Source organism: Lupinus angustifolius, chromosome LG16, assembly GCF_001865875.1.
Source record: "Lupinus angustifolius cultivar Tanjil chromosome LG16, LupAngTanjil_v1.0, whole genome shotgun sequence".
NCBI lineage: Eukaryota > Viridiplantae > Streptophyta > Magnoliopsida > Fabales > Fabaceae > Lupinus > Lupinus angustifolius.
This window is the reverse complement of record NC_032024.1, coordinates 2663138-2688662: the sequence shown is the minus strand read 5'-3', so window position 1 is coordinate 2688662 and position 25525 is coordinate 2663138. Positions and strand designations below refer to the sequence as shown.

At 33.9% G+C, this 25525-nt stretch overlaps 2 protein-coding genes and 1 non-coding gene across 10 annotated transcripts; 2 read left to right on the top strand and 1 right to left on the bottom strand.

Annotated features, from left to right (window-relative positions):
- On the bottom strand, nucleotides 1873–7461 carry LOC109330373 (tRNA (guanine(9)-N1)-methyltransferase). Of its 2 annotated transcripts, XR_002105663.1 has the most exons (4): nucleotides 6968–7461; nucleotides 5841–6200; nucleotides 4764–5056; nucleotides 1873–1883 (listed from the first exon to the last, which is right to left on the bottom strand). XR_002105663.1 is itself a non-coding variant. In XM_019564552.1 (3 exons), exons 1-3 carry the CDS (start codon nucleotides 7415–7417, stop codon nucleotides 4826–4828), a joined length of 1041 nt encoding a protein of 346 aa, XP_019420097.1. In that variant the 5' UTR covers nucleotides 7418–7461; the 3' UTR covers nucleotides 4490–4825. The 2 variants fall into 2 exon arrangements, 1 of the variants encoding a protein (XP_019420097.1); XM_019564552.1 differs by lacking the exon at nucleotides 1873–1883 and having other exon boundaries at nucleotides 4490–5056.
- Nucleotides 3762–3834, top strand: TRNAF-GAA. Its single transcript has one exon. It is a non-coding gene; the product is annotated as a tRNA-Phe (tRNA).
- On the top strand, nucleotides 8671–24379 carry LOC109329735 (sister chromatid cohesion protein PDS5 homolog A-A-like). Of its 7 annotated transcripts, none has more exons than XM_019563507.1 (34): nucleotides 8675–8901; nucleotides 11289–11492; nucleotides 11658–11839; nucleotides 12595–12721; nucleotides 12864–13082; nucleotides 13555–13771; nucleotides 13855–14000; nucleotides 14090–14232; nucleotides 14867–15016; nucleotides 15098–15146; nucleotides 15228–15419; nucleotides 16055–16237; nucleotides 16766–16920; nucleotides 17022–17148; nucleotides 17228–17377; nucleotides 17469–17525; nucleotides 17677–17813; nucleotides 17939–18056; nucleotides 18218–18352; nucleotides 18459–18655; nucleotides 19055–19211; nucleotides 19311–19451; nucleotides 20559–20630; nucleotides 20719–21315; nucleotides 21419–21526; nucleotides 21693–21772; nucleotides 22008–22059; nucleotides 22151–22237; nucleotides 22341–22378; nucleotides 22605–22664; nucleotides 22754–22902; nucleotides 23256–23412; nucleotides 23518–23794; nucleotides 23904–24379. In XM_019563507.1, exons 1-34 carry the CDS (start codon nucleotides 8809–8811, stop codon nucleotides 23952–23954), a joined length of 5007 nt encoding a protein of 1668 aa, XP_019419052.1. In that variant the 5' UTR covers nucleotides 8675–8808; the 3' UTR covers nucleotides 23955–24379. The 7 variants fall into 7 exon arrangements, with proteins under 7 accessions (XP_019419054.1, XP_019419052.1, XP_019419051.1 ...); XM_019563506.1 differs by having other exon boundaries at nucleotides 23497–23794; XM_019563505.1 differs by having other exon boundaries at nucleotides 23256–23431; nucleotides 23513–23794.

The window sequence follows — 25525 nt, the reverse complement described above, 5'->3', positions numbered from 1 at the left end:
TGGAGTGTGACTCTAGATTGGTTGTTGACATCTTCAATGGAAATGGTAAGGTACCTTGGCAGCTTTGATCGAAATGGAACATTTGTAAGCAAATTTTATTGCCAATGAACTTCTCAATTTCTCACATATATAGAGAATGAAACTATTGTGCTGATAAGTTGGAAAACTATGGCATAGCTACTAGGATTTTTTCTTGGTGGAATGATATTCCTCAATTCATAGTGGAAGACTTCAATAGGAATAGGTTGGGTCTTCCCAACTATAGGTTCTATGCTTTGTAATTCTTCTTCTTCCTTAATCTTCCTTATTAATATATTTGTGGGGTGTTTTTCCACCTTTGCTTAAAACAATGTCTATGGCTTTAAGATTTATAAATGTCATCACCTTAATGCACTCAATCATTTGTAAGACAAATATAATAAGTATAACACAGATGCTCTAATGTTATTTAGAAGCAATGAAAGTGAAGAAAAAAATTTCCTGAAAATCTATGAACTTTGAATATGAAATCTCAAATTGTGATTCAAGTTGTTGTAAATTGTGTACGAAATTTGTTAAAACTCATTCTAAGAGGTAGGAATCGATTGGGGTGACATTGGTTCGTTTGGGAAGAAATTGATTAAGTTTGAATCAAGAAACTATTGTAACAACATTGAGTAATTGGTTACTCCCTCAGAGTAATTGATTACACCAAGCTTCTATATAATTTAGTAATCAATTATTCGATTGGGTAATCGATTACTCTACTTTGTTTTGTTTGGTAACATGTTACTTAGTTTTGTGTAACCTCCTACTCTATTCAAGTAACTATTCTTCAAGTGTTCAATCTTTTTTCTCCCTGATGTTAGTGTCTTCATCAAAACCTAGTCAAGATCAAAGGAGCCAAATCTTCTTCGTATCACTTACATTTTCTATGGGATTCAAAGCATCATTGGAGGTAACTATTTTAGCAGAAGTCTTTTCTGGGACAAACTACCAATTATGGGTGTCTTGCTACTAAGTGATAACTTTAGCCAAAAGAACCTTCATGCATTTTCTACAATCAACACTTAGAGTTCATCCAACACATTTTCTCTTCATGTCGAATCTCCTATTCATTTTGACAACCACTCTACAATTGGTTGGAGCATCGATAACTCTACCACTAGAGGCAATCCATCATTTGACTATACAAAAGAGCATGACAAACCACAAAAAATGTCAGAAAATCTAAAGTGTCATTTCGTTATCAACCATATGCTCCATTTTGTCATCTAGGAGTGATGCCATCTTCAAGTCAAACAAACCTCCTTTACAACAAATGGTGGAATAATACTCCAAACTTATAATTCTCACATCTTATAAACATCTTGAATATATTTCTTTAAATATTATGTAACTCCAAACTTATAATTCTCACATCTTACATCATCCATGAACCCTTGTATTTTTTGTGCAATATAATAAAATTAACTTTTACCCATAAAAAATGTAATACATGGTGTGGCAACATAAGTTTTACCAAAGGGTAAGTATTATCAAGCCTTCCCAAGAAACACTTCAGAATCTGTACTTCGGTTTTTTTACAACTTTTTATCAGACAAAAGGGTACAAAAGATTTTGCAACCCTTATACAAAAGTTCCTGAAAATATTCTTTTTACGTTGTAAGGCACAAACACCAATCTATAAAATACAAGCATCCACCAAGATTTGAATACATCCAAAGACCATGAATGAATTTTTCACTTTGATTCTTTTACATGAAAAATATGATCCATAATTCATCCACCCATAACCTTAACTTCTATTGATAATTAAGTGGGGAAAAAGAAATCAATTTCCCAAAATACCATGATGAAATTATGAAGAAAATCTATATCATAGCCGTTCAACATTTTCATATCTTTAATTTCTTCTTGCACTATATCTGTATAATTAATTTATGTTAGGGCAAACGAAAATAAATTCAATGCAGTGGCAAATGGAAATCTTTAGGTTAAAGGGTTATCAAATTCAGACATGAAGGTGCATCAAATTAATTCCTATGAATTTAGGTTAAAGGGTTTACTTCATCCAAATTTCAAACGTTGGCCAAGCAAAATATACATTATGATCGAGAGGAAGGAAATAAATCAACAAAAATATTAATATGTGAAGCAACAAAGATCTTATAACACTAAAAATAGGGTTTCATTTATCATTATATATATGTCTTCATGAAGAACAATATCTTCAGTTCTTCACTATATCACAGAAGAGTACATTTAATACAACTGCATGTGGTTCCACACATGCTTCTTCCCAAACCTAAAATGACAAACCCTAAACATAAAAATAAAAACCCATGGCCTTATTTATAAGGCAACAACATAAAATAAACAAAAAGACAGAACTTGTATTACTTGATCATACTAGAGTAATACTTGAGCATATTTCTGTGACAATGGATGAAGAAAATGATAATCAATTGGAGAATACTATAAGAAGTATTATAACCACTGCAATAATCACTGGAAACACCAAAAGCAAAGGTATCCCTGGTGGTGAAATAGGACCCATGAACAAGGGTCCAAGAAGAATTATAGCAACAATAACCAAAAAGATTGCAATAGAACCATGACCCCATACTTCTGGTTGCTTCATTTTAACTACAAAAACAAGATTAGTGAAAATAAAATATACCACAGTGATAAGGGGTGTTACCTTTATATAGAGATTATTGAAAAGGTGCAAGTTTTGGTGATTGATGCAAAGGAAACAACCGTAACAAAAACCTTTACGTACTTTCCTACATTGTGTTTCACAAAATAGATGTTTTTATAGTCAAAATATTAGTTCTTTATTAACAATACTGTAATGTCATAAGTTAATTATATTAAATGAAAGAAATGGGTAATTGAAAAGGATACCAGTGTCAATTTGAATTAATTTTAGTAATCAGTTCAAACATATATGGAGATAACTAACAAATTAGTAAAGACAATTATGGTCGATGACTGATTTTGGAAGTGGTATGCATTAATTGATTGGTCAAAAAAATTTCTTACTAAAATTTTAACCTAATTAAGTTTTCTCCAATCAATAACAACAAGTTTCTCATGACTGATAAATAATTTTCCATGTGTATATATTCTAAAATATATTAACAAATAAATATTACTAGATACAAGAATAAAATATTTCATAATAGATAAGTTATGAGAAGGTTATAGCATGTATTTTATTTAACTATTTTTTACAAAAAGAAAATATTTTTAAAAATTAAAAATATAAAACATATATCAGTGATTTAAGAATATAATTTATACTTTATTGATCTCTTTACATATAAATGTAATATATTCAGATAAGCAAAGTTTGATTATTCCAATGTTATCCAATATAAGCAAATAGGAAGATCATATAAAATTATACAAAATTACCCTTATCAAGTATTTTTCTCCTTTTAACATGTGAGACAAATATTATACAATAATACATAAAAGACAACATGTAATGATATTTATATTCTTTTATTTATCATAAAATACATTTTTGTCATTGAAAATATAAGTAAAAACAATAACTTGCATATCTATTAATGGAGTGGATCCTCGTTAAATATATATATATATATTCTTCCTACCTCACCTTTTCAACCTAAACCCCCCAAATCATAACATCAATTTCATTCTATTTTTTTTCATATCCATGTTCTGCATCTTTGTAGTATATTATTTTTAATGGAATTTGTTGAAAGGTTTGTTAAGATGTTAAGTGAAATGAATAGAAATTGTATGAAGCGGGGATAGCTCAGTTGGGAGAGCGTCAGACTGAAGATCTGAAGGTCGCGTGTTCGATCCACGCTCACCGCAAATCTTTTCACTTTTATATTCCTAGTTTCCTACAATAATCATTCAAATTAATGTATTTGTTTCATACAACAGTCTTTTGTTTTCTTCTCCTTTTATATCCACGTCTCTCCAAATGGATCTAAAATGGTTGGGTTTAGTTTTTGTCATATGCGTTAACACTTGTTGGTCTAGTGGTGTAAGACATTACTGGATCTTTAAGGTTGATTGTTCGATTCTTGGAAACAACACTTGTTGTTAGGGGAACAACCACAAACCCTGAAAATGATTACCTAAAAGAGAATATCACTGATAGTACAAAAAAATTCATTTTCCCTATACTTTGATTGGTCTAAATCCAATATATTTCCCTAATCAAATACTTATCCCCTTTTCATGGGAGTTAAAAGAACCTAAAGAAAAATATTTCAACTTTTCACATTGTGAAAAAAAATACGTGACATTCGGTATAGGACAGAAAATGTACCCCGACCATTGGGTTGTAATTTTTTTCAGAATAAATTAACTTGAAATATTTAAAGGCCGTTTATTTTATCATCTTATTATGACCGGGGCAAATTTCGGGCTATTTGAACACAAATAATATTTTGGTAGATACATAGAATAAATAATCGCCCAATTGATTCAATATTTGGCCTTGACACTTACAATATTTCTTCTATTCTCTTTTTATAACGAATTGCTGATTTTACTGACTAGTGATTCCTCAACAATAACAGGAAAGTTCCAAGTACAAATTATTCCTGCATAAATAGTCTATTTACTCATAAACTACTAATGTATCCAAAATCCAAATGCTAAAGAGAAAAAAACTTGAGAAGCACACTCCTGCTAGAGCATCGAGATACAGATTTGTCAACAAACATACTGAAAATTATGGCAAAATTTTAAGTCTGTATGATCAGTGCATGTTGACATTCCGAGTTCTACACTCGGCTTGGTGTCCCCGGGAGAAGATATGGCTTTGGTGGAATACGATGAGCCTATGACTGCTCTAAGTTTCTAAGGTGTCGCAAGGCGCCTCATTCTTGCCACATGTCTTCTTTCGTGCAATTTGATCGTCCTTTTGTTCATTTTCTTCCTGTAATGTATCACTTGCAATTCCTTCTTCTGAATCTGCTTGACATCTTTTCCTTTGAGGGATAACTGCAAAGAAAGATGTTTTCCAATCCCTTGTCTCCAGGAACTTGACCAGTATTTCAAACACTTGATTCACAGTAAGCACCTGAAACCTCAAATGAAAACAAAGAATAAGAGATTTAAATTTCTGGAAGGTAAAAGGGTCCCTGAAGAAATAAATTCTCTGTTAGCATGCTAACTTCTCAAATTGAGAACTAAACTATAACACAACCATCCATCGGTACACATTTTGTGCTACCCAGGGTTTGAAATGACTACAATTTGCAATGCAAAACCACCAAATCTCACTTGTAGATGATAGAACCAATTCAACAAGAGAAGAAAAGTAAAGGAAAACAAAGTGTAATGCAGAAGATGTGCTATGATTCACCTTAGAAATTGACGGCCTTATTTGGTAGCGTTTGGCACAAAGACTGAATAGAATACAACAGTATGTTCTACTCTATTCCCTATGATTCCAACCAAAATGTTTTAGTTTTTAGTCTTTTTCTAGTTTACAAACTAAGAATATGATTTATGATAGAGCATTATTGAGTCATTTGATCCATGTAGCCAACCCCACCAAGTGGGATAAAGGCTTGGTTATTCTTGTTAACAAACTACATTGCATAACCTCATATGTTCTGTTTTATCTTGTTCTAGCATGTTTACTAAGTCCTATCTTTAGTTGCCATTTCCCCTTAAGCTAGACGCGGATTAAAAAAATAAAGTTGCAACATAGCCACTATAACGTCTAATTTGTGGTAAGGCTTAAGGCCTTGATCAATTTGATATAAACCTTTGTATGATATGTTGGATTAAAATAAAGGCAAAAACAGATGTTGTATTCCATTGTAAAAGGAGGGGAAAAAGGAGTAGATGAATAATACCTGGGAACTGGACATCTGGATGAAATTTCCTATTGGGAGTTTAGCTGTTTGGATTCCTTGCTCTTCTGCTTTCTTCATGGTTATCCCCTTCCAACGGTTTCTATCCACTAACCCACCAATAATATATATCTTGTTTAAATCAAGTTCTTCAACAACATTCTCTGAATCTGCTGTGAGATATACCAAATTTTCCTTACGATCTTGCAATGCTTCAATATATGATTCCTTCTCCTTCTCAATTATCCACTTATCAAATCCAGGGATCCTCTGTAATTGGTTCCCCATTTCCCCATCACATCCAGTCAGCCAAAGATGTGCAGGGGAACTGCATCTTCCATTCACTGCATAACAATACATAATCTGCATTCACACAATCATCAATTCAAGATTTCAATCTCAAGTCTCAACTATTATCATTAAATTAAATATTTTGAGTACAACATTAATCTGATCCCTAAAACTAGCACCATCAGTCAATTCAATCACCGACAGTACAGAGAACCAAATTTAGTCCATGTTCGGCAAATTTTGCTTATAGTTGTGAAGCTAAACTAAAGTTGTGAGATTGCAACTGAAAGCTTATAGCTGAGTAGCTATGTGAATCAATTATTCGCAAACATTAGACAGGAATGATTGTAAGAGCTTATAGCTTTCAAAAAGCCCATAAAGTAACTTACAAAAGCTACAACATTTCTATTTTCCCCACCAAACAGCTATACAAGTTTTAGAACGAGTCAATACGCTATGTATAATCCATAGTTACATGGTTCCCCTATTCAGCATTCGAACGGCGTACCAGATTCGGCATAACACATACATGTACCAGTTTCTTATAAAGGAAGTGCAAAAAATGTGACAAAATGAAAAGAACTAACTACCACGAACCACAATAGTGCCGCGAACCATGTAACTACGTATAATCAACCAAATAAGTTATAAGATTGTAATGCGAAACACACACTTAATGTTTATTCCCTGAAAATAACTCTAATTGGACCACTTTCAGGATCAAAATTATAATTTACTAACATCAGGAACTAAAATTCAAAAAAAAAAAAAAAACTAAAATTGATATGATATGAACAAAAAGCGATGAATTATTGGTTAATAAAACAATGAAACCCTACCTGCTGAACGAGGCTATGAATTTCGTTAGGAGTCATAAGATGAGAGAATTGGAGATCAACGACGACGTTTTGACCAAACTCTTTAGTTTTGAAAAGCCTCTCTCTCTTCTTCTCTTTCTCTTGATTCCTCTGATCCATCCTCTCTTTCCTCAAATTCTTCCTCGATTCTAGAAGCTTCACTCTCTCTTCTTCTGAAACATTGGCGAGTTTTTCTTCCCATTCCTTTCTCTTTCTCTCTGCTTCCTTCTTCTTATGCTCCTTCTCCAATGCCTTCTTCTCTGCTTTCTTCTCCTCGTATCTCTTCTGCCTCAGAAGCTTCTTCTGCGCGTTCTTCGATAGAGGGGTAGGGTTGTCGAGGGCTTTTTCGTCATTTTGGGGTTCTTCTTTTTCTTCTCCTTTAAGAATATCGCCGTCGTGCACTGTTGGGTGTGCTTCTTCTACTTCCGCCATTGGAACTGCTATTAGGGCTTCCAAGAGGGGCACTCAGATTTACTGAAAACTAAATTAACTGCTATAATAAATCAATATATATATATATATATATATATAAATATCATACTTAATTATTTTTATTATTATTTTAAAGACTACAAAATATATATATAAATGATTTATACATAATCAATATATTATTCTATATTGGTTTGTACTACCTATATTATTTAAAAAATGAATATTGAATATGAATGATAAATAAATATGGCAACAATGTACAAAACAGAATATGTAGTCAAACATGTTCTACATGTATATATAAATATTCATATTTATATACAACCAACTTAGTTTATAAATCTAACAAGTTAGAATCGTATTTGGCTCAAGTTTGATTCATCTAGTTAACGAGCTTAATTTTTAGTTTAACTTGACTTGTCTTTTCACGAATAAAATTTATCGAGCTACATAATAAGTCGAATTTTGAACAAATGTTCTCGTAGTTATAGACATTGTAGAATTATGAATTGGACCAATTACAAACATTTTTTTTAAAATTAACTTAACCGCATTTTCTTATTTAATTATTTTAAATTCTATTCATTTCCTGGGTAAATTTTGAGAGCAACTTAACAAAATCTATTAAAGCTTGGGTGAATAAGGGTTGAGTTTGTGTTTATCCTAATACGAAATTCAAAAATCGTATCTGAACTCAAATTAAGTGAGATTTTATATATGTATTTATGTCTAATTTTATAACTGTACATATATTAATCGGGTTTAGAGCATGCTATCAACTATACCAAATCTGAACCCGAAAGTTGAACTTGGATAAATTCTGAACTCAATCACATTATGTTTTCACTGTTAAATTAGGGTTGCGTTCAGACGAATATCCACATGTTCAGTTTTCATTACTATCTCTAATATTTATACACAATTATTACAAAAATTATTATATTGTCATTACAATATTTATATATATTATTTTTATTTAAAAGTTAATAATAATTAAAATGATAGTAAATTAGTTGCATGAATAAATTCTAAGTAAGCATCACTATACAAATATATTATTTTTGATGGAAAAGGAATGTAGCAATTATAACACTAACTGTAATAAACAACTGAAACAAGTTTAACTATATCACTCCATGTTTCCATTATTACCTCATTTTAATTAAAAAAAGTTGAAACGGGTAAGATTCGAAATTACGAAAAGTTAGGTGGCATCTACGCAAAACAAAACAAAAGTAACACAACACAAGCAAGAACGAAACAAACATTTTCTCTTTTTCTTTTCTTACTTGTTCACTTCTTCACTTCAATTCAAACAAAAACCAAATCTCGTAGGAACTCATGCACGCGTTACACTGAAAACGACACCGTTTTGTTTTCCTCTCAACATGGCTCTGGAACCTTATCTTCATCTTCAGGAGCTTGGATCCAAGCTTCACACTCTTCCTTCCTCCAAGGATGGCCTCATCATGCTCCTAAAGGTTTACTTTGGATTTTCTTAATTTTAACTTTTATGTGTTTTTTAGTTAGTTATATCCGTTAGTTTCAGTTAAACATAGTCAATTTTTGTAGATTAAGTTGATTTGTTTCATGCAATAACTGAATTTAGCTCAGAATGTATCAATTAGGTATTATAATAGGGTTTCTGGATACATGTTTTGTGATTATAGGTCTGTGTGGGTTGTAATTGAGGATTTTGTGAATGGAGAACATAATTTAGCAGATTTAATATGTTTTTGAAATTAGAAGGTTTACTCTGTGATGTGAAACTCTAGGTAAGTTGAACCATGTTTGTGGAGAATCTTTTCAGTTAGGTTAATTTGTGAAGGAATTTGTCATGAAGGTGATTCAGGTTTGAATATTGCCCCATGTTGGTATTTTGTTGCGACTTGTGTGTAGTCGAGCTCAATAAGCTGTCTTTGTTTTCGATAGGAGAAAACTGAGTGGAAAATGGGTAATCTACTGTGCATGAAAATGGAGTGAAAGAAGTAGAGGGAGAAATTAGCAGCTGCTAGTGCTTACATTTATTCTGTTGGGTGATTTTCGAATGAACCCTGGATTTTGTTGAACCACACATTATTGGCATTACTAGTGAAAGTGAGCATGTGTGGATGGATTAAGGGTCCTTTTCAATTTCAAAATGCATTTGAGGTTAGAGGGTTGTTTACTTGAGTTGTATTATGAGATAAGTGGAGAAACACAGTTTTATTCCAAAAAACACGACTCAAAAGATTTGGGATTGGAACTGCTGAATGTTTGGTCTGTTTGTTTGCATTGCTCTTAAAATTGAATGGTGTTGATGCATACTACTAGGTAGTCAATTGCGCCGCTATCGCGGGTGATCGCAGGATCGTAGTGCGTTCCGGGGGTCGCTGCAACGCTATTGACATGAGGATTGCATTTCTGTGTCACGGGTGGTGTGGGCCGCTATTGCAGCTACCATAGAGGGTTTCATAGCGAGATTCGTCTGTGACAATGATGATGGCTTGAAAGCGCAGCTCCTCGACCCATTCATAATCCCTAAGCGTACAACCCAATCGGGTCCCACACAACCTTGTGTGAAATACCCTTTCATGTTTCTTTATATTAAAATATTAAGTTCACTTTAAATAGTGCGTTCCATATTACTGTTATTAATGGGCTTTGGTGCGTTTTGTTTTCTTATGTGTGTGTTTTGAGTTTGTCTTGTGCATTTAAGCGGTTGGTTCTATTACTTGCCTTTTACAGTGGCTTTTGTCATATATGATGCACTTTTAAAACTTTATAGATTATGGTTCTTTTGCAACTAGATATAATATTTCGTCGGGTTTTCATCTTCTGTTTTATGTTCTCTGTCTGCGCATATTAATTATTAATTATGAATGTCTTTAATTTTGTGTACTTTTAAAAAAAAAACTGCATATGTGTATTATAAATTATTTATGATGTCTCTCTACACGTCGTTGTAGAGGCCATCCTGCTACCCCACTATAGAGTTGCTGGGGTCGGCCTCTATGCTCCCCTATCCAGAACTGACTACCTAGGTATACTATGCCAAGCATATTACCTGGTATCTTCGCCAACCATGATACATATGTGATGATATAATAAACGCTCTCTTTCTCCTAGGGTGGCTTTTACATCTCAATTTCCTTTCAGTCTTAATGCTCCTCCGCTCCGGGAAACAAAAATTGAGGACCCTGTTGAGGGAATGCCTGGTTGAATTGGCTCTATACTTGTGCGGTTGTGCCGCAAGTCTGTAATCGGACAAGTACTCTCTAGTAATATAATGGTTAAGTTTCAAAGACTTAGGTCATTGTCGAGTAAGCAATCGGCAGCACGAGGAGAGAAAGTTGAGAAACATATATTGGATTGTGAATGAGAGCTTTATTTAAGGTTTACATACTACCGTAGTACTGTTTAAGTTGGTAAAATGGACATACTAATATTGTCACAACAGTTGTTTGCTTTATAGCTAACGGGTCTTTTAATTATGACTTAACTATCAATCATCAACATAATAGAAGGTACTGATTTTGTTTAAGCTTCTGTTGAAAAAATTCTCTTTCTGCCCAAACTTACCATTCAGGGTTGACAAGAATGGACTTCACGGTAGTACATAGGATTTCCCTATTATGGATTTGCCATTTTTTCTACTGCAAAATGAATGTGGTATGGCCAAATAACAAAAACCAAGTTGACACAAGCATATAATGCTTGAGGTCAAATGTGTACACAACATTGTATAACATTAAACGGTAAATTTTTATATATATTTATGCCATTGCTTTACAGCATAAGTTTTCATTTAAAGTGCAAGGTGATTTTTCATTGGCAACTGTGAAATGTTTACTCACTCCCCTTACACAAAATATTTCTCTACCTGCAGCAAGCAACAACATGCCTTGCTGAGTTGAATCAATCACTAGAATCTTCAATATTGGGGTCAATGAAGTCGTTTTTTGATGCAATTGTTAAGCCAGAATTGCTGAAGCATGAAGATTGGGATGTCAAACTTCTAGTTGCAACTTCTCTTTGTGAGATAACTCGGATCACTGCACCTGAAGCGCCTTACAGTGATGATGTTCTAAAGGTGCCTTTATTTGCATAAGTTCTCTGATTATAAAACTTAGGTTGCCTTCTTATTTATAGCTTAAATGGCATAATCTTTTCCATTTTATTTTCAGTCAAACCAAAAGAGAAATTTAGTTGGGGACATGCTGTCTCTCATACTGATCATTTTTGGATCGCTTTGCAGGACATCTTTCAGTTGATTGTGAGCACTTTTAGTGGTCTGAATGATACCAGTGGTCCATCCTTTGACCAGAGAGTTGTTATACTGGATACTGTTGCAAAATATAGATCTTGTGTTGTAATGTTGGATCTTGAATGTGGTGATCTTGTGAATGACATATTCCGTACTTTCTTCGCTGCTGCCCGGTTAGTTCATTATAAAATGTTTTAGTTAGTTGTAGGCTTGCCAATGTTATGAGTAATATTATTTATCTGAAAGCTTCTGCTAATCACTTCCAATGTTGCAAACTTTATATTTTGTTAGTTTGTATTTAGTATTGGTTCTGGAAACTGTATCCTTTTTGCTCGTTACATAATATTACAGAATGAGTTAAAATAATTAGATAAACAGAAACCATAGATCATTATGTTCTTGGAATAGAGAGGCTAGTGCTATAATTCTGCAAAAAACAGTGAAACCATTGTCATTCTATTGCCCCCTTTGCACCTATTTTTTTCACTTTGTTTTATTTTTAGTTACATTTTGGATATTATATGTGATGCTTGGCATATTATAGTTCCTGCAACTGTGCTAGGCATAACGCAAGGTTTTGTATCGGGTTGATGGCCTCTTGATTGATTGGCCACTTTTAATCATCTTCTTATCATTTTGGCAGTTATTTGTAGTGACTAATTTTGATTTATCAATCATATGTATTGAGTAGTACTTCGGTGTGATACCACTGTGGAAGCATTAGTCATAAAGGTAGTAGTTCTATATGATTTAACTATTAGTTTTTTATTTTTATTTTATTGGTAAACATTGACTTGTATGCCACCGACTTGAGAGTTAGGTAGATATCTCGTAGTCATTTCCTTCAATTTTTTTACACTCCTCTCATTGATTCAAAAATTTCTTTTCGGTTAACGAGTGGTGCTTGTCTATTTTGTTTCATGCTCAGAGATGATCATCCAGAAAGTGTTCTGTCATCCATGCAAAATATAATGATCGTTCTCTTAGAAGAGACTGAGGATGTTCGTGAGGATCTGTTATCTATTCTACTGTCTATGTTAGGTCGTGAGAAACGAGTAAGTATTTCTTCTACATTTTTTCTTGTTATAGTTAGATAGGTGATGCTGTTGGAGGATGAGTCATATTATTATTATTTTGGTGTTATTTTATCTCTAATGGTATACAAGAAACATGATTGTCTGTAATTTTTATTTCCAGAATGTCACTGCAGCTGCGAGGAAGCTTTCTGTGAATGTCATACAGCACTGCATTGGAAAACTTGAACCCAGCATTAGACAATTCTTGTTATCGTTAATGTCAGGAGATAGCAAGCCAGTGGACAGTCAAGTAAAATACCATGAAGTTATCTATGATCTCTATTCCTGTGCTCCTCAGGTCTTATCTGGAATTCTCCCTTATGTCACAGGAGAGCTACTGGTGAGTAGTGATTTATTGCCTTTCTTGATTCTCTATGCTGTTTTGTATGATTAACATTTTTCCCATTAAATTGACCTTGTTGCTACCAAAAGATGTTTCAGTGTGTAAATTTTATGTTATGTTTTGAGGAGTTTCTGTGCTTTAGGATTTATGAAGTTCTAATATCATACTTACGAGGACTCACTGGCATATTTTATTCTGCGTCAAATTCCTTTTATGAGTTTAACAAAGGAGTTTCTTTATATCTTTCTAAAAGATCTTCCTCATGATAAATAAAGGAAGTATTAAATGAGAAAGTAAATGCATTTAATGTCTTAGCAATATAAAAGGTATTCAATACTTTATTTAGTAATTAGGAGGATTATTAGGATAACAGGTTAGGAGGATTCAGATTTATTGTTTGCAAAATTGTACTCTTGATTAATATTCAATGTTGATGCCTGGATTCTCATTTGTAATTTTCAACTTGCAGTCCGACCAGCTGGAAGTCCGTTTGGAAGCAGTGGACTTGATTGGCGATATAACTGCTCTTCATGGATCTTCCATTCCTGAAGTGTTTCAACCTATATTTTCAGAATTTTTAAAGAGGTTGACTGATAGAGATCTTCAGGTTCGCATGTCGGTCCTTGAGCATGTAAAGTGCTGTCTACTATCTAATCCTTGTAGGGCTGAAGCTCTTCAAATAATATGTGAGTGAATTAAATACATGCACATATTCAGTCTCGGCTCTCTATATTTTTACTTCATCTGCTAATTCTGTACATTATTTTAGCTGCCCTTTGTGACCGGCTAATGGATTTGAATGAAAATGTTCGAAAGCAAGTTGTGGCTGTTATCTGTGATGTAGCATGTCATGCTCTAAATGCAGTTCCTCTTGAAACTGTTGAACTTGTTGCAGAACGGCTTCATGACAAATCTGTATGTATTCCTCCAAATTCTATTTATTTTTTTAACTCATGATTTCAACTCACTGTATCTCAAGTCCATGTTTTGCTCTGCATTTCTAGCTGTTTGTTAAAAGGTATACCATGGAGCGGTTGGCTGAGATATATAGAGTTTTTTGTGAAAATAGCTCGGACAGAGTTAATCCCAATGAATATGACTGGATTCCTGGGAAGATCCTTAGATGCTTCTATGACAAAGATTTCAGGTGAAACACTGATGCTGCATGAGCAGACATTCTGTTATCATATTTGCCATCTTTAATCTTGGTCATTATTTTCAGGTTGTGCCGTTGTGGATCTATTCATTTTCCATATAAGATTTGAAGACATAGGAAACACAAACCTTTATTGTTTTGTGATGATAAAATAAGGATTAATCATTTCTTCTCAAATTATTTTTATTGTCAGAATATTGTTGTAAACTGAAAGCGCTTGTGTAAGAAATTGCTTCTATGATCACTAAACAAAGACAATCCATCTGAAGCTACATAGGGATTCATTTTAGCTCCCCAAATTTGAGGAGGATCACTACACTTATTTATCGTGGATTTTTTGTTTGTATAATACTGACTAAATTGTGTGAACAATGGAATTCAATTGGCCTCTCATTTTATAAAGTTTGTCATTTTGAAAGATCCTTGCTGTACTAAGCTTGTTGCTTCTGTAACTCCTTCTAGTTTTCCTATACGACCGGTAAATAGCACAAATAGTTGGACATCTTAGTGGTGGACATTGTTTTACCAACAGAATCATGATTTCATTTGAGTTTGTTTATTTATATTATCCCCCCCCTTGGGGTCAAGCTCTTATTATTCATGTTTCTTTCACTTCATTCTACAGATCAGATATAATTGAATCTGTTCTATGTGGGTCACTATTTCCATCAGAGTTTTCAATCAAGTATATGGTTAAACATTGGGTTGAGATTTTCTCTGGGTTTGACAAAGTAGAGGTCAAGGCTCTTCAAAATATATTGGAACAAAAACAAAGGTAAGCTTGGTTGACTCCTGTGATGGTTTGTACAGTTCCTGGTGTCTATTTTTCAGTTTTCATGGTACCACTTTTGTGCAGGTTACAGCAAGAGATGCAGAAGTATCTGATTCTTAGGCAGATGAGTCAGGTATGTGACGCAGGAAGATAAAAAGATGAACTTTTCAAAGTAAATTTCATTAGAAAAGGCATTGATCTCATTTAAATCCAGGATAAGGACAATCCCGAGGTCCAAAAAAAGATCACGTTCTGTTTCCGAGTAATGTCTCGTTCATTTGCTGACCCAACAAAGGCTGAGGAGAATTTCCAGATCCTTGATCAATTAAAAGACGACAATATCTGGAAAATTTTGACAAATCTTCTTGATACAAATACTTCCTTCCATCAAACTCGTGTATACCGGGTACTATATTGAGAAACTGATAGATATGGCTGTGAATATACTTATTTGGGTAATCATTGTTACAAGCGCTTGGGAATTAATGTTTGGTGTTAAAATGAGAATTAAATCTTTGAAGTTTATACTCAAGTCAATTCCTTTAGGATGTATTACCAATCTTAAATCTTAATAACTTGTTGCTAATATGTTATACATGTGTTTCAGAATCCTAGGGATCTGAGAAAACGTGAGAATCTGAGAGAAAGATAAAATCTGAAAATCTGGTTTGGTGACTGAGTTAACTGAATCATAGCAGCTAGTGGCTACAGTGTCAAGTATTTATGCATAGGATCTAGACCATTCTATTTGACTGACTGAACATGGAATATACCTTCATAAACTACATTAGCATAATACGCCATACTCCAACAATGTGTCTCAGGATCTGCTTTGCTGTTGCCTATATTAAGTTTATACAAAGGTATCAATAAGATGCACCAAATAGATGCTAACACTATAAGTAGTATTTGAACATCGAAGTGGTACTGTCTTATGATTCAGACTAACTCATGTTTCTTTTATAGTAAGGAAAGAGTGGAACCATATTTGTAGTTTGTTATTTACTGATTTTGGTTATTTATTTACTTTTTTGTCTTCAGGATGATTTGCTTAAAATACTTGGGGAGAAACATCAGCTCTATGAGTTTCTAGATACCTTTTATGTCAAGTGTGCCCTATTACTTTTCAGCAAGGAGCATGTAAAAGCTGTTCTTTCCGAGATTTATGTACATAAATCTGCAGAGGATTATCAGCGTATACAATCTTGCATGGACATATTGGTGGTAAGAACATACCATTTCTAATTGTGTTTGATTCCTTAACATTTGTATTATGTGTTGTCTATCATGGATCTTATCCACTTTTAAGTTATTTGCATATAAAAGTTGGAGGGTTGGTAATTGCAAAGCATTCTCTTATCTCTTAGCTTGGCTTCCAATTAATCTGTAGAATAATAATTCATCCAAAAAACTTAAGCTGTTAGGAGATGGCCAGTGATTGATTTATTGATATTTCTAACTTGTGTTCTCATGTGAAAGCCCTTTTTAAGCTTAAGGTGTGAAGCAAGCACAGTCCCACCTGTAGGTTGAGTTGACATTGAGTTTAATTTAGACTAAATGGGTGGCAAGAACTGTGCCCTTGCTCAGAGGCATTGATACCATGTCATGGAGTCTTTTTTAATGATTTCATATGCTTCTGCAATATTGCTATGTAGTTGCATGTTTTCATTCGTTTTGGTCCTTTTGGACATTTAAATTATAGATATTGGACCACCTTTTCTAACTTTCTGATTAACTTGTGATAAAATGCAGATAATTGCTCGTTTCAGTCCATTTCTTCTTGTTGACAGTGAGGAGGAGCTGGTGAATTTACTAAAGGATAATAATGATATGATTAAAGAGGGTGTTTTGAATGTTTTAGCAAAGGCTGGTGGTACTATTCGTGAACAACTTGCAGTAACATCAAGGTGCCACTGTTAAAATTTGTTAACCTCTGAACATCCAAATCCTTGTATTGTATTTTTTTTGGTTATTGTATTGTATTTTTATTATCCCCCTGTTTATGCAGTTCTGTTGACCTTATGTTGGAGAGGCTATGTTTAGAAGGTAGTCGAACACAGGCCAAGTATGCTGTGCATGCACTGGCTGCAATAACAAAAGATGATGGTCTCAAGTCTCTCTCTGTCCTATACAAGGTTTTAATTTTATACTATTAATTCATATAGTATAATTTTCTCAAATATTTTTATCGTAATGTTCTCATCTTTTATGCAGACGCTTGTAGATATGCTGGAGGAGAAAACACACCTGCCTGCAGTACTGCAGTCTCTAGGGTGTATTGCACAGACTGCAATGCCTGTTTTTGAAACTAGAGAAAGTGAGATTGAAGAATTTATAATAAACAAGATTCTTAAAATTGATAGTGTAAGCCTCTCAAATTCCTTTAATGGCGTTCTCATTTAGATAAGCATGGATGTAATGTTTTTTTGTTTACATGCTTGTTTCATTGCTTCAGAAAGAAGATCGAACAAGAGTATCTTGGGATGATAAAAGTGACCTTTGTATGTTAAAGGTGGGTAGATAGAATAGTCTATTCTATTTGTTTAGACACTTCAGATAGCACCTGTAATCTATAAGTGGATACATCGGAAAATTCTTGTAAGTTAGCTGCTTTTTATTTATTCTCCATTTCTGTACGCCATCTCTTTCTTTCTTTGCTGCAGATATATGGCATTAAAACCTTGGTGAAAAGCTACTTGCCAGTCAAAGATGCTCATATTCGTCCTGGGATTGATGGTCTTTTGCATATCCTGAGAAACATGCTATCTTATGGTGAAATATCAAAGGACCTAAAGTCAAGGTATATAGTCTTCAGAGAGCTATAGTTTTTAGTTAATTTGTCTGAAAATTATCACTTTTCTCCTTTTCATGTCAAATTTGATTTCTGGGTTCAAATACTATGTACTCATTTATGCCCTCTTGCAGTTCGGTTGATAAGGCTCATTTGAGGCTTGCTTCTGCAAAGGCAGTTCTTCGTTTGTCCAGGTTCTGGGATCATAAGATACCTGCTGATATTTTCCACTTAACTTTAAGGACATTGGAGGTGGGATCCTACTTTTGTTTACTTAATTTCTTCTTGAGATTTTATGATATTTTACCATATTTTTACCAAGACTTGTCTCTTCATATGCATTGGCAGAAATTAATTTGTCAAATTCAATGTAAAAATAACCACTTCTCATTGTATTCTTTTGGGCCTTATAGATTAGCTTTCCTCAAGCTAAGAAGGTTTTCTTGAGCAAAGTTCATCAATATATAAAAGAACACCTTTTGGATTTCAAGTATGCTTGTGCCTTTGTATTCAACATATTTGAATCCAAGCCAGAGGAATTTGCAGAGGTAATTAATAAATTATCTGATCAATTCAATCTTTTTTGAAATTGCAAAATTTCCTACCATTGACAACAATTGTGTTTTTTTATGATCACATGTGTTTTTAATGCAGGGTAAGCAGAATCTAGCTGAAATTATTCAAATGCATCAACAAGCAAAGGAACAGCAGCTTTCTGGGCAATCAGATGCAAATTTCTTGACCACCTGCCCTGAATACATCCTTCCATACCTAGTCCATGCCCTTGCTAACATATCATGTCCCAATATTGATGAATGCAAGGATGTTGAAGCATACAATAATATCTATAGGTACTATTTTACCCATACAGGACAGTTGTATGCTTGTTTCTTATTTATATATTCTTCTAAAATGCGTTGAGAAGACAGACTTAAAAGAGAATTTTCGTTTATGCATGCCTTATATCGAGTCTTAAATAACTTTAAAATCCACATTTTTGTATGTGTAGTACAGCCTTTTGGTTCCTTACACACATATAGCTTTTTTGTTTGGCTGTAACATTTAAATGTATTTGTTTTACTGATTTGTTGCACTCCACAAGTTATGCATAGGTGATGTTTTTAAATATGAATGTGAAATGCATCTTGTGCTGATAACTACATATTTACTTCTGCTAGTAAGCTTCAAAATATGGAATATGTTGAGAATTCTCATTCTTGTGGAAATTTTATTATGTCCTGAATTTTTAGGCAGATGCACTTGATACTATCACTGCTACTGCAAAGAGATGAAGGTGTCAAGTCAGAAATAGGTCCTCACAAAGAAAAGGAAGTCCTATCTACCATCACTGTTATCTTTCAAAGTATCCAGCACTCTGAAGATATGGTTGATGCTTCAAAGTCGAAGGTTGGGGATAATTTATTTATTTGTGACAACAACAAATTTTGAAAACGTTAAAAATGATAAGAGACTATAATCTTACGTTTTCTATCAATGAATGCCCAGAATTCTCATGCCATATGTGACCTTGGGTTAGCAATCACCAAGCAACTTGTACAGAAGGACATTGATTTGCAAGGATTGTCTTCTTCAGTTTCTCTACCTCCAATACTATACAAAGCATGTGAGAAGGAGGGCGACACTATGGTATTCTCTTTTCTTAGTCATATTATATAGTTTCCTTCTAGTATTCCAAGCTTCCCTTACAACAGGGGAAACACCTTCCAAATAATTTATAGCATTTCTAACGCTTGCATCATATTACCTTCATTAGTTTTAAATTTTATTTGAACACTTTGCATGTCTGTGTTTTAAGGTATAGATTTTGTTGTTATTTTGGCTCAACATATGGTAGATGGCCTTTTTAATTGATTAAAATGTTTTGATGTTACAGAAATGCAATTCCCGGTGATTAAATGGTGATAGCATCTTATTGTTTGACAATATGTGATTGGGTTGGTTTTGAGTAGGCTTTAATCTGAACATGTAGTTGGGATGGATTTTACTCATATTTATTGACACAGATTTTTAACATTTGGAAGATCGTGGGTCACTTCTAATCTTAGTCAACCCCAGATCCCAGAGCATCCCAGCCAACCCAAAAATGGGATAGTGGGATTGCCGTGATAAGGGTGTTTAGGGAAGCAAAATAAACACTTTATACTATACGCATATAAATGCTAAAAATAGAAAAATACACAAAATTGAAGACATAAGCTCAAAGTCAATGACATAACTGAAATCTAATAAAACTATAAAGTACTAAGTAGCTCAAAATTCAAATATAAGTCAAATAAGTTTAAGGAATTAAGCCTCTGTACTCTAGGCTTAAAAGTAAATACTAAGTACTGGACTTAGACTACTAGTCTATTCTAAGCATTCAAAATAATACAGTGAATAAGGTTTATGGCTGAGATGATGCTATTGGCTGATGATAGCTCACAAGGTTGGGGGTTGAGTCACCCAGGTCATTTTGTTCAAATTAGGTTTAAGGGTGTGTCAAAATGACAAAATGGTCCCAAAAAAGGTACACAGCATTTAAATATTAGGGCAAAAGGGGAGTTTAACCCTGTCATCCTTTTCCCAGTGATATCCCACTGGAAAACTGGGATGGGATCTCGGATTTGGAGTTGGGATGGAATAGCAAATCCCATCAGCGCAGTGCCAAAATTGATGGGGTCTCGGTATCCCACTGGGATCAACTAGTTGGCTTCTAATTAGGAATCCTTATTGATTCCATATTTCATCTGGCAGGAAAGCGAGGTGACAACCTGGTTGGCTGATGAAAGTGTCTTGGCTCACTTTGGATCACTTAAATTAGAAATGGTATGTCTGATGCAATGGATAAAGTCAAATAGCCACTTTTGGTTTATCTTAAATCTTGAACTATGTGATAGTTTCTTCAATATTTCAGGTTCCATTTCAATTAGCTGAGGATGATGCTTTAAAGGACAGTGAAAAGGATGAAAATGAAATTCCCCTCGGAAAAATTATGAAGAACATAAAATCTCGAGGAACCAAGGGCAAAAAAGTGAAAAAGAACAAGTCTATCCCAGCTGAAACAAAAAAGAGTGAAAATGATATTGACATCTTAAATATGGTCAGAGAAATTAATTTGGATAACTTGGGGACATCTACTAATTTTGAGTCAACTAATGGTCATGAGCATTCTTTGAGTAAGAAGCTGCAAAAGGATCCACTGTGTGCATCAAATAAAAAAAGAAAAGGTGATGAAGAAACACCCTCTCCAGTGCCTAAACGTAAGCGGACTTCCATTACTCGTGGAAAATTTAGATCAAATTGTACTTCCAAGGGCCGTCAAATATTTTCTGGGGAAGAATCCTCTGAAGCAAAATCACTAGTGGATGCAGAAATTAACCCTGATACAAATATCAAAACTATGCGGAAAAAAATAGTCAGAGGCAATGACCGCTCATTAAAACCAAAAGTTAAGGTCTCTGAAAGCTATCATAATGATAAGGCTGACAAATCTGATGAGCATGACCTGCAGGTGAATCTTATTGTCAAGTAAATTACTATCATAGCCTCATAGGGTCCTAGAGTAGAATTAATTAATGCTGTAGACTTCTGCTTATTTACTGCTTCTGTTACAGAGTCCTGTTAATTTAAAGCCAACTGGCGAGACTCAAAGTGGCAATCTCAAGTCGTCCACAGGGTCTACTAAAAAGGTGAAAAGAAAAAGTATCGGAGGATTGGCTAAGGTAAACCTGTCTACAGCTTTATAATTAGTGTTGTTCTGGACCTTTCACCTCCCCTCAATCACACACAAAAACGAACTCAATTTGTTGCAACGTTTGTGTTCTAGCAAGTAGCAAGTACTCTTGGATAATAGAGTGATTTGAGTTTCCTTTTTTAAACTATCTATAGTGCACAGCAAAGGAAGGTGAAAGTGGTGCTGAAGATCTAATTGGCTGCAGAATTAAAGTTTGGTGGCCTTTGGATAAGAAGTAAGTGCTTATGATAAATCTAGAGAGATAAGTGTAGAAGCATTGCATGATCAACTGATGTTAATTTCTGTCTGCTACTGGATTAGTCATTAGCATCTGGCTCTCTACTCTCTAGTGTACTTTCTGTATGCCATTTTTGAACCCAGAGACAAATTTCTAAAATCCCCAATGCATTCTCTTTTTCACTGGGTAGTATTACTACTTGACGTTCTCGTGTTGGTGTGTTGATCTGCAGATTTTATGAAGGCACTGTTAAATCTTACGAGCCTTTAAAGAGGAAGCATGTGGTAAGCTCACACTCTGAATTGATGCGAATTTATTATGCTAGATTACTATTTCCCTTCTAACACGCTTTTACTGTGGCATGTCGCGTGGAAGATATTATATTATGATGGAGAAGTGGAGACACTCCATTTGGAAAAGGAGCGCTGGGAGCTTATTGACGGCACTCACAAACCTTCTAAGGTCTCTGATTTTCCATCAGTGTACTTTTTTCTTCTGAAGCTGTCTTACCTTTTCTAGTATCATCATTGAAGTTTGATTTATTTCTTTACATTATTTTGTCCAGAAGATAAAGCTGACGAAAGCACTCTCTTCTCGTGAAGCGTAAGTATCCCCTTTACAATTTATTTTTTATTTATCTGTGCTTGAATGCATATGTTTCACTGTACATCTAAATATGAAAATTTTCACAATATTTTTGTAAAAGTTGGATAAACATTCATTTGCTTAAGTGTGATGTGAGTTGTATTCCCACTAGCTTAATTGACACGATGTTGCATTCAATTCTGAGTGCATCTTCTTTTTGTGGGTTGATTTTCTTGTTTTATAGGTCTACTGGAAAGAAACAGAAAGGTTCAAGTGGTTCAGCGAGTAAAAGGACAACAAAGATGTTAGTGAAAAAAGAGGTCCTTGTGGTGGTGCATTCATAAATTTGCTCTATCTTCTATCCTCATAACTTGTATCATTTTTGTGCTGTAGAGTTAATCGTAAACAATCTCGTAATAAGCACGTTAAAAATGGACAAAAAGGTGCATCAGAAAGTATTTTCCATCAAGAGGATGCCAAAGAGAGTTCTGACATATCAGACCGAGAAGAGACCATGATATCTGAGGCAGAGATGAACTCAGGTAATATATCTTAAAATACAGTTGATTATCATTAATGTTTTCCGACTGATCACATGTGATACCTGTGTGAATCAAGCAAATTTGTATACTATATTAAATGTTTCAGGAACTGCATGCACCTGGTTATACGGCTTTTTACAATAACTTATATTTATATTTTAGATCCATGAAATATCCATCCTCAACCAAAAAATTTCTTAGCCTTTATTCAGTTCTTTCATTTGCTAAATTGTGTGAATATTATTGCTGCCTTGTGGAGTCTCATCAGGTTCATACTGATATTTTTGTTGTTGCTCATTACTACTGCTTCATTGTTACGTAAGACTGTAGTATTAATTGGTTTTCTATGGTAGGTGGTTCTGAAGGGGAACGGGCTGAAGAATCTGATGAAATCATAACCAAGGAGAAGAAATCTAAGAAGAAAGTAAAATCACTTTCCCGTGGAAAGGGGGCTAAGAAAAAGAAGAGCTTGAGGTATAGGCAAGAATCAGATGAAGAGAAGCAGGAATCGGAAGAAGAGAAGCAGGAATCAGAAAAGGAGAAGCAGGAATCAGAAGAAGAGAAGCAGGAATTAGTACAGAAGCAAGACTCGGAAGAAGAGAAGCAAGACTCAGAAGAAGAGAAGCAGGATTGTGGTGAGAGGCATTCTGAAGAAAGTGAGAGTGTCCAACAAGGAGTACAAAGTGATGAAAACAATAGTTCAAAAGAGAGACATGTGGATGAATCAGGTGGATCTACAAGAGAAAATGTTAATCGAGAAGAATCAGGTTCTGAAGGGGATCAAAATAACAGTGATGATGAAAGTAGTCTTAGAAAAGAGAAAAAATCTCCTAAAGAGTTGACAAGTCCTGATGGTGCCAAAATTGATGAGGTTTCTGATCATGAGCCGCTGGTAAATAACTCGACTTTCGAAGAATTTCAGTACCTATCTGTATTTACTTTTTTTGTCTGATTTTTTTTTTTTACATATTTAAGCTAATCACTGAGAATGGCTGATGCAGAGCAAATGGAAACTTCCCTCAAGAAAGAAAAGCTCAGGGAAAAAACGGTGAGAGGTTTGGCTGATGTAGCATGTTGTGGCACTGTTTTAGTCTCTTTCAGTGCAAGTGAAGGTATCAGTGCCATTCATTGATTCACTAATAGATGTGCTTTGCATGTCTTGTAGTGTGTAGAATGTAAAACAAGAGTTGACATTGCCCATGTTTAGGATAAAAAAAGTGGTTTCAGGTTTTAGGGTTATGTTATGCTAAATGACTTTTAGTTAGTTATTCATAATAGGTTTAGCATATGATTCATGAGGATGTGGTTCATACATAATTGATATATGTTGACTGGGATAATTTGTACAGTATATGGGGATAATTGTATGTGTCTGTATCCTTAATTTCTTCATACTTCTGTAGTCTCTTAGCATATGTGACACAGATAAAACTCATTCATGTTGTTGTGTTATATACATTGTAAACCTATGGTTTTTTGGGTCTGAAATTAATTTTACAATAGTTATGCATATATCTCCTTTCTCCACACAAATAAGGACAAAAGAGTTCCTACCGATGCTAAATAATATAATCATGAGTTTTTGAAAACGCAATAAATCTTTTCAACTTATTTTTTTCCTTTGGTGTCATCTAGCTACAATTGATGGGTGATTACTTTTAAAGTGTGGAAGATTATTAAACTGAATTTTACATTTATTAACAAAGATTTTTTTCTTTCATATAATATATACGATAGATTGAATGTTAATTCATAATTAAAAAACATAGCTATATACCAATTATTACAATCACCTTGTTGATTAGTACCCATATATAACAAGTTGTATTTGACTCAAGTTTAACTAATTTATTTGACAAGTTTAATTTTTAGTTCAAGTTAGATTTGTTGGCTTATAAATCAAGTTTATTGAGCTATATAACGACTTGAATTTTAAATGAATTTCGAGTTAGTTTGGTAAATTATGTGTTAAAGAACAAGTATGCACCAATAACATTCTCCACGTAGAACATGATCTCTTGGCCCCCCAATGTTACATTGATGTTGATCTCCAATTTGATAACATTGACCTTTGCATATATGTGAGTGAATTTTCTTTTACTTTTTTGTTTATGTATACTACTATGAGATATTCATTTTACTATTTATCAAATTCAACTCCACTTTTTTTGCATAAACAGGTGGATAGGAACGAAAAAAAACAAGCACGTCTTATTGAAGTTCTGAAAGCACAACCTCATCTTATCACTTTATATCTTTCTCTTTCTTATTGGTTGTTTCTAAATGATACATGTAAGACAAAATGCTTTTCAACCACACTGATCATTATAGCATTAAATGAATGATTGCTACAATTAGATTATCAAACTGTACGTGGTTTATCATTTTTTACATTATTATTAGTTTTTCTCTATAATGGATCTGATATGGCAAATACAACCAATAGAGATAACGATAGAACACGATAACTATGCTATAGATAGACATTTCACAGTAGATATAATTTACCAAATGGTCAACATGGTACATATCAATCTGAACTGCCAACACCCCCTGTGGTAGGATGATACATCATGATGAAAGGTGACAACTCATCCCTATATATATATATATATATATATAT

Coding starts and splice junctions, on each gene's coding strand:
- LOC109329735 (XM_019563503.1), top strand. CDS start 8,809: ATGGCTCTGGAACCTTATCTTCATCTTCAGGAGCTTGGATCCAAGCTT. Junction 15,147..15,227: donor TTCTTAGGCAGATGAGTCAG/GTATGTGACGCA, acceptor ATTTAAATCCAG/GATAAGGACAATCCCGAGGT. Junction 18,353..18,458: donor AGCCAGAGGAATTTGCAGAG/GTAATTAATAAA, acceptor TTTTTAATGCAG/GGTAAGCAGAATCTAGCTGA.
- LOC109330373 (XM_019564552.1), bottom strand. CDS start 7,417: ATGGCGGAAGTAGAAGAAGCACACCCAACAGTGCACGACGGCGATATT. Junction 6,201..6,967: donor TTCATAGCCTCGTTCAGCAG/GTAGGGTTTCAT, acceptor GTGTGAATGCAG/ATTATGTATTGTTATGCAGT. Junction 5,057..5,840: donor TCCAGATGTCCAGTTCCCAG/GTATTATTCATC, acceptor TTGAGGTTTCAG/GTGCTTACTGTGAATCAAGT.